The sequence below is a fragment of the Ciconia boyciana genome, unplaced genomic scaffold, assembly GCF_034638445.1.
Source record: "Ciconia boyciana unplaced genomic scaffold, ASM3463844v1 HiC_scaffold_39, whole genome shotgun sequence".
NCBI classification, from domain to species: domain Eukaryota; kingdom Metazoa; phylum Chordata; class Aves; order Ciconiiformes; family Ciconiidae; genus Ciconia; species Ciconia boyciana.
In genome coordinates this window covers 427,501-441,100 of record NW_027328407.1, presented here as the reverse complement: position 1 = coordinate 441,100, position 13,600 = coordinate 427,501, and the positions used below count along the sequence as shown (strand labels likewise).

The 13,600-nt window shown below is 52.2% G+C and overlaps 2 protein-coding genes across 2 annotated transcripts; one reads left to right on the top strand and one right to left on the bottom strand.

Moving 5' to 3' along the window:
• Positions 1-420: 420 nt before the first annotated feature.
• On the top strand, positions 421-1,449 carry LOC140645831 (olfactory receptor 14I1-like). Its single transcript, XM_072849296.1, has one exon. It carries the CDS (start codon positions 421-423, stop codon positions 1,447-1,449), a length of 1,029 nt encoding a protein of 342 aa, XP_072705397.1.
• A 7,811-nt stretch (positions 1,450-9,260) lies between these two features.
• On the bottom strand, positions 9,261-10,316 carry LOC140645830 (olfactory receptor 14C36-like). The gene has a single exon (XM_072849295.1). The coding sequence runs from the start codon at positions 10,314-10,316 to the stop codon at positions 9,261-9,263; it is 1,056 nt and encodes a 351-aa protein (XP_072705396.1).
• Between the last annotated feature and the right edge of the window lie 3,284 nt (positions 10,317-13,600).

Genomic DNA, 13,600 nt, shown 5'->3' with positions numbered 1-13,600 from the left:
CAGGCAACCCTCTTGCCTCGCAGAACTCGCTCTGTTCTCCCTGAGGACAGCAGAAATGCTGAGGGTTTCTGACATACAAGAATACTCGCCAGGGGAGGTGGGGGGGGCAGCTGTAAAAAACCGTAGAACTCTTAAACTGCCTTTATCATTCCCGTTCCTTAGCATTGGGAGTGCAGATGCTGACAGGCCCTTCTGCGTTAGCAGTGGTTTCACAGGACAAAGTTGAACACCGGGACTGGTCCCTGACCCTACCCACTTCTGCAGAGTGGGGCTGACTTATCAAGAGCCCTTGGGCAGATGCCCTGCTCTTCGTCACTCACATGGCCAGCACCAACGAGAGCTGCAGGCACAGAGCTGAAGGAAGGTCTCCTAGAAAAAGAAAAGGGTGTCTGTGTGTAACAAGGGGAGGGTCTATGGGAAATGGCTTTGATTTTGGTCAGAGAAGTCTCCCCTAACTTGTCACTGTCTTTGTCTCCTATGGCAATGCCCCATGACCAGAGGCAGCAGATGTCCAACAGCAGCTCCATCACCCACTTCCTTCTCCTGGAATTTGCAGACACGCGGGAGCTGCAGCTCTTGCACATCTGGCTCTTCCTGGGCATCTACCTGGCTGCCCTCCTGGGCAATGGCCTCATCATCACTACCATAGCCTGCGACCACCGCCTCCACACCCCCATGTACTTCTTCCTCCTCAACCTCTCTGTTCTTGACCTGGGCTCCATCTCCACCACTGTCCCCAAATCCATGGCCAGTTCCCTGTGGGACACCAGGGCCATCTCCTACTCGGGATGTGCTGCACAGGTCTTCTTTGTATTCTTCTTTGGTGCAGAGTTTTCTGTCCTCACCATCATGGCCTACGACCGCTACATTGCCATCTGCAAACCCCTGCACTACGGGACCCTCCTGGGCAGCAGAGCTTGTGTCCACATGGCAGCAGCTGCCTGGAGCAGTTGTTTCTTCTATGCTGTGCTGCACACGGCCAATACATTTTCACTACCCCTCTGCCATGGCAATGCCGTGGACCAGTTCTTCTGTGAAATCCCCCAGATCCTCAAGCTCTCCTGCTCAGACTCCTACCTCAGGGAAGTTGGGCTTCTTATGGTTAGCAGTTTTCTTTATTTTGGATGCTTTGTTTTCATTGTGCTGTCCTATGTGCAGATCTTCATGGCCGTGCTGAGGATCCCCTCTGAGCAGGGACGGCATAAAGCCTTTTCCACGTGCCTCCCTCACCTGGTTGTGGTCTCTCTGTTTATCAGCACTGGCACATTTGCCTACCTGAAGCCTCCATCCATCTCCTCTCCATCCCTGGACCTGGGGATTGCAGTTCTGTACTCAGTGGTTCCTCCAGCATTCAACCCCCTCATCTACAGCATGAGGAACCAGGAGCTCAAGGATGCAGTGTGGAAACTGATTATGAGTGTTTTTCTGAAGCAACAAACTTCTGCATAGCAGTTATAACGTAACTCATTGCAGGCCCAGCCTGTCTTCTTTATTTTTTGTTGTTTGTGGTGGTTTTTTACTTGTGAGAATGTTGTCATCCCCGTTCAAATTCACCGTCTGCTTTTCTTTTCTGACCGAGTGGCTGTGTAAATGAGGAGCTGTGCCTTCTGTGTGTTGAAACAAAATAAAGGGCCCTTCAGTGATTTTTTTTTTTCCCCTGAGATTCTTCCTCCAAGGCCATTTTGGAGCTGCAGGAACAGTTTCTGTGTGCAGATTTGGAGGGGACAATAATCCCGGCATGGCAGCACTGCCAGGAAGCAGCAGCGCTTGCTCTTCCAGGGCTCTTCTCTTTCCGCTTCCACACTCTCTTTCTGATCCCTTGTGTTGGTGTCAGGCCTGAGCGCTCTGGCAGCTTGGTCACTGTCCTGCTGCGTAGTAGTCCTGTGACCGCAGACAGGGACAGGCAATGGGCACTTCTGTGACAGGGCTGGCCTCCATAACAGCGTTTCCATAAAGAAAGGTGATCTCCTGAGGGCAGTGCCTGAAGGCTTAGGTCTTCTTTCAAAGTTGCTGTCAAGAATGTGCTCAAGAAAGTGCCCTGTTGAGGAAAACACCAGTGAACAGCTGAAGTGTGTGAGTGTGCAGGGTGGGGGCACGCAGCAGTGTCCCTTGCACAGCCAGGCCTCCAGGGACAGACTTGAAGCACCAGCAGAACAGGGTCTGGTCTGTGACCTTGTTTGCTGGACACCCTGGGCAAGGTACCCCAGGACAATCCTCACAGACCAGCCCCTTGCAACCACCATTCCCAGCACTGGCCTCTCACCCCAGCTCAGAGAGGTTGTTTGTCCTTCCATGGAAGGACACTGACTGACTAGGTCAGAAGTCCATGTTTGCATTGTTCAGAGGAGACTTAAGCATGCACATCGTGTGCGTGTGGGGAGATGAACCCGAGTGAGCACAAATGCCATCAGCGATTCCTAGAGGTGCCATGGAGGCCAGAGGGACAGACAGTGCCTCGAGGTCAATTCACTTGAGAGTAACGTCCCCTGGGAAACCAACCACCTGAATGCAGCACTGGGATGTGCTTCTGTGAACCAAGGTCCCTGCGTCCATTCCTCATGCCGTGATGCAGAGCAGGGCGATACACCGCAGGGCTGAGGTGCCTCCCAGTCTCTGGGAGTGGCAAGAGGAGGCCAGAGAGTCACCATGCCTGCTGCAGTGCACTGCCTCTGCCTGTGCAAGGGAAGGACTCATGCCTCTGAACACCCCTGTGTGCATGAGGAGTGCATGAGGTCAGCTTAGATGTGGACACCTCACAGGGCCCTGCCACTTCTGTGTGTGACTCCAGGAACAAACCCCACTGTCCCAGTGAGATTCATCTCACCCGCCTTGGAATGGCTCATTGCAAATGCTCCTGTCTGCTCACGTCACCCTTTCTGGATTGTGCCCTCAAATGTGTCAGAGCAGTCAGAGAGGTTCTGGGGTTCTTGGAAAAGGCAGACATCAAACCTTTCTTCAAGAAGGGCAAGAAGGAGGATTGGGAGAATTACAGGCGGGTCAACCTCCCCTCAGTGCCAGAGAAGGTGATGGGAAAATACTCCTGCAGCCATTTCCAGGTACTCGTAGGACAAGAAAGGGACTGTGGAAGCTGTATGGGTCAGGGAACGAAGGGGATGTTTTGTACCTGGACTTTAGCAAAGGTTTTGTCATGGTCTCCCATAGCCTCTTTACAGCCAGATTGGTGATATCTGGGCTGAAGGAATGGATGATGTAGTGGGTATGAAGTTGCCTGGTGGATCAAGCCCAAATGTCACCAGTGGTAGAGTCCTCCTGGAGGCAACTTACTAGTGGCATCCCTCAGCGCAAGCACTTGGGCCAACGCTGTTGAATGTCTCTATTAACTGCCTGTACAATGTGACGGAGTGCCTTTACAGCTGCTTTGTGGATGATGCCAAACTGGGCAGAGCCCTTGAGCGACCTCATCTGGTTAATGCTGCCTTGAGCAGGACAGCCGGACAGGATGATGTTCAGGGGTCTCTTCCAACCTGAGTTATTCTATGATTCAATGAATCCTTTCCTTGGAGATCTTTCTGAAGACAAAATAGACAGAGGAAGAAGGAAAAACAGCAAGGTAGAAGTAGAGATATAACATGCACCAATATAAATATAGCAGTTCTTCTGATGAACGTTTCTCCACTCAAGGCGTTGGTAGGCAATCTATTAGATAAATGTGATGAAACAAGCTTACTTTTATCTGCTCATGTACTGGGCCACAAGGAGGGTGATGGTTGGGTACAGTGTCACGTGGTCAGTTGTGTCTCAGGAACTCATAATCCAGTAGGAAGCCAATGGCTGTGAAGGGGGCTGTGAGGTCACTTCTGCCTCTGGAGGTGATAGGCCAACAGCAGGAATGTGCCTGGGAAAGGGACTGTGAGGTCACTTCTTGCTGAAACAGCTGATAGCTCAGCCCTTGACTCATGGCAGGGGTATGTGCTTTTAAGCTGACATCTGCCAGGGTCTCTGACAGGCCAGCAGAAGGCACCTGGTTGGCACATTGACTGGGAGATCCCCTCTGCCGAAGGACCTAGGCTCGCTCCAGGAAGGGGGCTTACATTTTGGTTGTCCTGTCTCTTCTGCCTGAGTACAGGATGGGACAGCAGCAGGCACGCAGCTTGGTCGTGTCTATCCGAGATGCTGAAAGGCTGGCAGCCTTGGGAGATGATGGTGAGGTTACTTGTGTGTGGTCAGGTGACAGGCCAGCAGAAGGCTGATGGGTTGGGATGCCTGCTGGAAGGGTTGTTTCCCAGATGGTGGAGCTCTCTTTGGAGGTAGGAAACAGCAGGAGAGGGAAACCCTGCTGCAGAGTGCAGCTTGGAAGGTGGAGATAGGGCATGAGGAGGAAGAAATGTCACTCAAAGGGTAGTGCTGTGGTACATGAAGTCCTCCAGAAGGAGTATGAGATCAGTCCATGTCTTTGTGTTTCAAGGAACAGAGTGTGGGGGGGACAGATTTCAGTGAATGTATGGAAATGTTGGGGTGAGAGCAAAGTGAGGAAGCGAGATGGGTGTCTGCAGCCTGCAGGGCAAAAGAAGCAGCTGTGGGACAGCGTAGGACAACCTGTGGTGGAGATGGCAAAGAGCGCTGTCAAGGCTGGAAGTCATCAAGAGAATCCAAGGCTTGGTCCCTTTGGTTACAGCAATAGTCTGTGCCACGAAGGCCTATGAGGAGCCATGTTGTCCTAAGGCACTGGGGCCTCACTGCCTCCTTGCACACCCCCAGTAGGGCTGGGAACTGTCATAGCGTTGTCCTTCCCTCAGCACCACACACCCCACATCCCACTGCCCCAGGAAGAGCCCTGAGCAATGTGTGAAGGACAGGGTCTGCCTTCCCCGGGGCTGGGGGTCAGAGCTTGGCCTTTCTGCTCCATAGAACAAAGCCAGGGTTTTCTCAGCATCTGAGCTGCCTGCACAGTGCCTTTGCCTACCTGTCATCATGGCCTCCAAGTGTCTGCTCTAACGAGTCCCTTGGGAGGCTTTGTCAGTAATGGCCCTCAGTGGGGCTCATTAATGCTTCAAGGTACTTTGGGTTTGGCTTTTGGTGTTGACTCTTTGAGAGGTTTGTGCAATCTCCTCTCAGTACCTGAGGTTCAAGGACTCAGCACCAAATGCCCCATGGAGCTCATTAAACTAAAGCAAGCCCTAAAGAGCTGTGCGCCTTCCTGTAATATTCTTCTAGTCTTGTACAGTTAATTCGAGAGTTTTACTAGTGCACTGCTGGAGAAAGATTTCAAAGAACTTCTAATAAACATGATCTTTTATTTTAAAGTGTGTATTTCATTACTTTTCAATTTAGAGAAGAGACAATAGAAGCATTCTCTGTTTGATATTGATCCAGGGTCTCTCCTAAGGAGGTCTGCACTGGTAGGAGAAGCTGTCCCTTGAGGTCTGACACAGTATGGACAACCTTGCTCCTCACCTCCCCAACCCCACCATTTCTCTCATCAGCCACATGGGACTTGTGTCCCTTTTCCTTACATCAGACTTCTCCTCTGCAGTCTGCAGCTGGATGGCACAGCTCCTTCGTACCAGCTCCCACCCGCTTTCCTTAGAGAACTGGTTGCACAAAGGGAAAGAGGGGTTTTCTTATTTTTGAACAAACAAATTAAAACTGATTAAGATTCACCATTCAAATAAAACACACTCCTCAACTGTATGCCAAGTACAAGCTGCCACCCATGAGGTTCACCTCCCACAAGGCATAATCATGCAAGAAATGTTTTAGACAGAAAGGACATTATAAAATAGACACAATTAAAGAGTTGGCTCTTTGGACAGAATTATACAGACCACTGAATTTTAGGCAGGCTTTTTAACTGAGGCCTACAGCATTAAGAAGGATAATTTTTGTGTCTTGCATAGAGCCCAGGGCCCCAAAACACTCCCTGCCCTGGACTGTCCATTCCACCTCTAACTCTTGGCACAGAGTGAGTCACGCTTGGAGGTGTTGACCACTCTTGCCTGATGGAGGAAAGCAAGGTACACAGCTTCGGGGAAACGTTCTCCTCTTTTTGGATGGCCAAATTTGCACTAATCTCATCAAATCTGTTTTTTCTATCTATGCAAGTATATGGAAAAACCTTTATTTATATATAGGTAAATGTATCAAAAATGTGTAGGTGTGTCCAGTTACTCAGCAAAATACATTTCCTACCAGCACTCTCAAAGGAAGAATCTTTGTTCTGAGGAATTACTGTATTTAGACTGTCTTTGTCACTCCGTCCCCAGCTAGAGCCACCTTGTCTGTCAGGAAGAGACCAGCCCTCATCAGCTCATCGAGTGTCTAGTGTGTCAAGATGCAGTCTTCCACACCCTCCAGGCATCTCCTGGGTTACTTGTGCCCAGCCCTGGTGCCCTCCCAGCAGACTGGGGGGTGGTTCAACTTGCCACATAACTGAGGACCTGTGACCATGAGGCTTCCTCCAAGGCAAGGCTCTGTGCACGCCAGCCTCCCCTTTGCCCAGAGCTCAGCTCCACCTCCTCACACACCTGCCTGCCTTCCTGAGGAGCCCTTGCCATCCATGGCTGCCCTCCCACCACTCGAGCTGTCCCACCAGGGCTCTGCAGTCCCCGTGGGGAGCACGTTGCTGCCTGCCCAGCAGAAACGACAGCGCTGCAAAGGGGAGAGGAGAGGCAGGCAAAGGGGAAGGGTTCTGGGAGGTTGGCTGGGAGGCTGCTCCTGTTCCTGGAAACGGATGATGCAAGGAGAGGCATCGTAGCTGGGAGGTGGATTTTGAAGTCACTTCTTTGGAAAGAACCCAATTGGCCAGGTGCTGAGGTAGGAGCCGTGATGTTGCCTGGAGTGTCGGAAAACCCACCCAGCAGTGCTGAGAGCTTGGGAGAGGGGGGATGCAGAGGAAGGTGAAGGTGACATGGCTGGGAGGTGGACTGAGACGCCATTTCTACTGCAGTAACCTGACTGACTTGCAGCAGGCAGGCCGATGCTGTGACATCACCAAGTGCATCACAACCCCAAAGCGACACAGATGACAGCTCAGGCAGTGCAGAGGGGTAGAGGTAGGCAAAGCCAACGTGGTTGGGCTGTTGCTTGTGAGGTCACCTGATGACAGCAATGTGATTGCCCAGGAGCAGGCAGGCGTCATGAGGTCATCAAGGACACCAGATGGGATGCCTGCAGACAGATGACTGGGCCCCTGGTGAGGCCCTGCCCTGGGGTGAAGCCACCTGTACATGCCATGGGAAACTATGGGAGGTGGCATGAGAAACTGCAGGATGTGACAGAGAAGAGCGTGAGAAGGGACCAGAAGTATGGGCAGCACCGTGTGTCCCGGCTGGGTCTCGCAGGTGGCTGCAGGCTTGAGGAGTGGCCAAACAGCACAGAGGAGAGCATTGGGGACCTTCTGGGTACTCAAGGACGTAAGTGCCTGGGGAAGCCATCAGTGATGCCATTGAAGTCCCAGAGGACCTAGGCAATGGTATCCAAACTATCACAGTTGGGTACAAATGGAGAAAACCTGAGACCATTGGGGAACAAGTAATTGCTGAGGGTTATGAATTGGGGAGGAGACTGGGGCAGAGAAAGGGAAGGATCAAGGTGGATTGTGGAAGAAGCAGCCTGTGGAAGAGGGGGCAGGAGGGGGCTGTAAGGGGCCAGCTGCCCATGGGGAGGTGGCTGGTCAGTGCCGGTCTGGCCAAACCCTCTGCCTGATCACCGTGGTCTCTCCTGCTTATGATACTGGTTTCAGTTGGGGTAGAGTTAATTATCTTCACAGTACCTGTTATGGGGCTATGTTTTAGATTTGTGATGAAAACAGTGTTGATAACACACCAATGTTTTAGTCATTGCTGAGCAGTGCTTGCACAGCGCCAAGGCCTTTTCTGCTTCTCACGCTGCCCCACCAGCGAGTAGGCTGGGGGTGCACAAGGAGTTGGGAGGGGACACAGCTGGGACAGCTGACCCCAACTGACCAAAGGGATATCCCAGACCATAGGATGTCACGCTCAGGAATAAAAGCTGGGGGGGAAGAAGGAGGAAAGGTGGAATGTTCAGATTTATGGAATTTGTCTTCCCAAGTCACTGTTACGTGTCATGAAGCCCTGCTTGCCCAGAAATGTCTGAACACCTGCCTGCCAATGGGAAGCAGTGAATAAATTCCATATTTTCCTTTGCTTGCACGCATGGCTTTTGCTGTACCTGTTAAACTGCCTTTAGCTCAACCCATGAGTTTTCTCACTTTTACCCTTCCAATCCTCTCCCCCACTGTGCTGTGGGGCAGTGAGTGAGCAGCTGTGTGGTGCTGAGCTGCCTACCAGGGTTAAACTACACCATTTATTAAACTCTGCTCCTGGCTGTTTGCTGTGTGAGTGGGCTCACTGGTGTGTGTGTGTTAGCGCGTGAATGTATGTACGGGCTGTGCTGGTCAGTTCTAAGTGGGGCTAGCAAGGAGGACGAGGACACCAGGATCTGGAGAGACCCAGGGCTAGAACTGCCAAGCAGGTAGTATCTCTGGTTCTGGGCAGACCCAAAGCCCAGGCCCACACTGGAGGGACCGCGGGGGTGTGTAAGCCTGCAGGTAAGTTCTGCCGGGAGTGTACGGAGCACTCATGCAACCTGCACACCAGAGCAGCCTGAGAGGGGGAACGGGATGGGGCCAGCTGTGCTGCTCACGGCTGTGCAAGTGCTGCTGGTGGTGTGGTGGCTGTAAAGGTGCTGTTGCCTGTTGGAGCTGGTCTGTGTAGGGTTGGCCGTGTCCATCTTTGTTTCCTTGCAGACACCTGGATTTAGTGCTTTCCCTTTGGATGACTCCACCTTGGGCAATCTCTCACTTTGTGAGAGAGGCTCCAGGCAGTGACCACCCCAGGCACCCGCGGTCCCTGCGTATGTCGCGGGCTCTCCAGGCAGCTCCAGATTCCTCTCCTGGAGGATGTCCTCTGCCCTGTCACACACTGGGACAGCGCAGTATGACAGCATCTCAGTGACCGTTCACCATCTCCACTGTCAACAGACAACAACACGTGTCCTAAATCCAACCCTTGTTCTCTAACAGCTACCCAGGTGACAACGAGCTTTTTACTCAGGCCCTTTTGGAGTGAAATTCCTGGGCCTTGACCTCAGCTGTGGAAGAACAGCCAAACCTTGAGGAACTGCATGGGGGAGATGTCATTTTATTTCAGAGATGCTATGAGAGAGTCAGCTCTGAAACAGTGTTAGAAAAACATTTATCCAGGCTTCACGTGAGAGGGAGAGAGAGACGGGTGCATTTCTCAGGAGAGTGAGCTGAACACAAATGATTATGTAGGGACTTAATAACCATAAATATCAATACAGTTACTGCTAAGAAAAAAAAGAAGGATAAAACCATAAACAATGTACAGGCCTGCACTGGGATACACTAGATACCATTTGTGGAGAGTGATGGAAAGTTTATCAATATTGACAAGCATCCATGAAATCACTTTCCTAATGGACACCTTCAGCTCCTGGTTCCTCATGCTGTAGATGAGGGGATTCACTGCTGGAGGCACCAACGAGTACAGAACGGCCACCACCAGATCCAGGGATGGGGAAGAGATGGAGGGGGGCTTCAGGCAGGCAAACATGGCAGTGGTGATAAACAGGGAGACCACGGCCAGGTGAGGGAGGCACGTGGAAAAGGCTTTGTGCCGACACTGCTCAGAGAGGATCCTCAATACGGTCCTGAAGATCTGCACATAGGACAGCAGAATGAAAACAAAACAGCCAAACACTAAACACAAACTGACCACAAGTACTGCAAAATACCTGACGTGGGAGTGTGAGCAGGAGAGCTTGAGGATCTGGGGGATTTCACAGAAGAACTGGTCCAGGGCATTGCCTTGGCAGAGGGGGATTGTCAGTGTATTGGCCGTGTGCAGCACAGCAGTGAGAAACCCACTGCCCCAGGCAGCTGCTGCCATGTGGACACAAGCTCTGCTGCCCAGGATGGTCCTGTAGTGCAGGGGTCTGCAGATGGCAACATAGCGGTCATAGGCCATGACGGTGAGCAGATAAAACTCTGCTGACATCAAGAAGGGAAAGAGAAAGACCTGGGCAGCACATCCTGCGTAGGAGATGGCCCTGGTGTCCCACAGGGAATTGGCCATGGATTTGGGGACAGTGGTGGAGATGGAGCCCAGGTCGAGGAGGGAGAGGTTGAGGAGGAGGAAGTACATGGGGGTGTGGAGGCGGTGGTCGCAGGCTACGGCAGTGATGATGAGGCCATTCCTGAGGAGGGCAGCCAGGTAGATGCCCAGGAAGAGCCAGAAGTGCAAGAGCTGCAGCTCCCGCGTGTCCAGAAATGGCAGGAGGAGGATCTGGGTGGTGGGGCTGCTGTTGGACATTTGCTCTCTCTGGCCATGGGGACCTGTCCAAGGAAGAGAGGTCATTGACACCTTAGGACAAACATCCTGAAATAAAACTCAACTTTTCTCACAGAAATGCTCAAATTGTCTTATTCTTTGGGAGCACGTTCATTCAGCTCCTTTTCTACAGCTCCTTTGTTTGCTTGTTGAGTGTACAGGGAGGAGCAGGGTCTCTGCTGTGGGCTCCAGAGGAGACACTCCTGCCCTACAGTGGGGCGGGTGAGGATTAAGCTTTCCTACTCACAGCGTAGGTCAGATGTTACCCACTCATAATCATATGATTACCAGGGGATTGTTCTTTGGGAGCAAAAGGAGCATTTTTACTGCACTGGGAGTGAACAGCTGTACCTGGGGAGAGGCAAAAGGATTGCCTGCATCTTAGTGCCCAGTGAGGGGACGTGGTCTGTACATCAGCCTTTTTCCTGGCTTCTTTGGGCTTGCACCTCTTTGACCTCCAGCATGTTCCCACTCGCATATTATCCCCCAAAAGAAACAGGGCAGAGTGGAGAAAAGGGAATTCCCACCTGCATGACGGGACCCACAGGGTCAGCATCTGAGCTGCAGCTGAAACCCCACTCCCCAGCAAGTTGAGGGGAAGAACAAGGGAAGCATAGACAGGAGGGGAAGGAAACAAACAGCATCAATGGGATTCTCTGCAAAGGGATGCAAACTCATGGGGAGATTGCACAGGTGATGCTGGAGCTCTCTGTGAGCTGAAGCAGAGGGAAGGTGCAGTTGATGATGCTTCTGTGAGACTTTTACATCTGTCAGCATAACAGCTGAAGAGTCTCAGATCCCCACCCAAACCTGAAAGATGAATTTGCATTTGTCATTCATCACCCAGCCAACCAGGAGTAGAAAACTCAAAGCTCAGGCTCTTTCCCTTTCAAATAACCCTCACCTTAACCTTCTTCTTTAAAATTCCTTCTGGATTTGCTCTGTGGGTGATCTGGAGCTGTGAGCAGCCCTGATGCACAAAGCACACTCTTGATAGCAGAAGGACACTGCCTTGCCCTTCCCTTCCATTCCCTGCCCTGCCCTGCCAGGGATCGCTTTTTCCACACATAGCTTCTCCCCACAGCACCCTGGGGAGCTCCCCGGGCAGGCTGAGTGCTGACCCTGGCAGGCGGCAGAGTCCTTGCCCCATCACTCAGCCCCCTGCGGAACCAGGACCCTGCTCTGAAGGACAGCCCTGGGCACCCCTGCCTGCACACCCCTGCAGTCATCCCCAGGAGAAGGCAGCCGCCATGTCCTGTCCTCTGACAGTGTGGCAGGGGATCCCTGTTTTGGAGCATGTCCTTCTCCACAGCAAAGAAACCCTGAGAGCCATCCTGCCAATTGCTATCTGCAGCATGATGTGCCATGGCTAGGAGAGCCCTGCAAGACACTCCTGTGCATTGCCCTGCTGCCAGAGACTTACCACGTAGACAGCTGTGAAGATTTCTCCTCCAGTCAGCTCTCAGCATCATCTCATCCCACACAGCCTGTAACATCTCTCTTATTTCCCTCGCCTCCCCTCTGCACCTGCAGGCAGTGCCCTCAGCCCTGCTGCCCTTTGCAGAGGAGCTGCTCCTGGGCAGAGCTGTCTCTCTGCAGCGCTGCCCGCTTGCCATGAGCTCCCTCCATCCCAGGAGCCCAGCCCAGCTCAGCAGCAGAGGACCAGCCCAAGGCAGCACTTTCTCTGCCCCCTCTGGCCTCCCTCCAGGTGTCCCTGGGGCTGCAGGGGAACCTGCTGGGAAACAGGCTGAAGTCAGCACTCATGTTCCCTCCCTCACCTGGGGGGAGACACTTCCTTCCATCTTTGTCATTTCACTTCCCAGAATCAGATTTAGGTCCTATAATCACTTTTCCTTGTCCCATCATTCAACAGGACACCTGCACAGTGACTGGTAGGGATCTCCTGTACCCCTGCTGAGGGAAGGGATTTAGCAGAGTCCACAGAGGCATCTCATCCTGGGTCTGTAGTCCTGGGGCTGGAAGGGGACTCAGCTCACTCCCATGCAGACCACAAACCCCCAGGAGGTGGGATTCCTCTTGCCTCACTTCAGGTGTGCATAAAAATGGCACCTGCAAGTGAGCTCCTTGTCTCAGCTCCCATGGTAAGAATGGAGATGGAGACCAGGAGTGAGCTGTTCAGACACCAGCACCTGGTGACATTTGGGGTTCAGGAGGCAGTCCAAGATATGCTCAGGTGACTGCAAGCTCTAATGGAGCAGTTCATAGAGACAGGGCAGCATCTGGGGGCATCTTCTTGGAGGCTGATGGGAAATTAAATTGTCCAGCTGGAATGACAGCAGATGCCCAAATTGAGGACCCCTCTATTCCTTATGTACAGGGCTGCCTATAGAGGTATTCAGCTGATCAGATGGAGTCATGCGGCATAGTGAGGGCTCTGTTTCTGTTTCTCATCACCATCAACTGTATTTTCTACACATCCTTCGAGTATAATGACAGTTTTGTGAAGTTCATCCCTTGCACTCCAATTGTCTAACCTAATTCAGGGCAGCAGAATCTTAATTTAATATCCAAATACAGGCCTGTAGAGATGCCAGGGGTGAGATGCCAGGGCTCACCCTGATCACATGAGATGCCAGGGCTCTGCAGCACAACTACATACAGCTGACATGGACAGCAAAGATCCTATACAGGAACCCCGTCCCCATTCAAACTAGCTGTGTGACAGGCATCACCCAGGGCATCTCAGACAGATTCAGTGCCTTTGGGCCAGTGACTGAATCGCACCACTGCAGTCACGCAAGGTTGTTCCCTTCTCTTTCCAGTGGATGCAGGGCAGTGCATGAACATGAAGCACATCACACCACGGTCTCATGCACTCATGTGCATTCCCTCTCAAACTCTCCTCGTTCTTCTCTCCCCCATCGTTTAACCATCCCCTTCATGTCACAATTGTGGGTCAGGCCAGTGATTTTCATCATGCTGGTATCACAGGATGTCCAATGCCAAAGACATTTTCAACATCATCTCTTCCTTCCTGAGATCAGCTTCACCTCCACCACAGGCCCTCAGGGCTGCAGACACACAACAGACAGCAAACCCCTCTCCTGCTCAGACTGCAATGCCGAGCTCTGTTTCTCTCTGGCCTTGGGGAGAGCGGGCTTTGCTCTCTTTCTGGGCACCTCATTTCTTCTTCACACTGCCCTCTGGCATCCACTCCAGCATGTCTCTGCTCTGAAGCAAAGCCTTTGCACAGCTGAGGTCTTGGGGGCTTGGTAGCAGGTTTCCCTGCTGCAAGTCTGCTCTCA

Bases quoted from the DNA above. Each gene is read 5' to 3' on its own strand.
- LOC140645831 (XM_072849296.1), top strand. From the start codon at position 421: ATGGCTTTGATTTTGGTCAGAGAAGTCTCCCCTAACTTGTCACTGTCT.
- LOC140645830 (XM_072849295.1), bottom strand. From the start codon at position 10,316: ATGTCCAACAGCAGCCCCACCACCCAGATCCTCCTCCTGCCATTTCTG.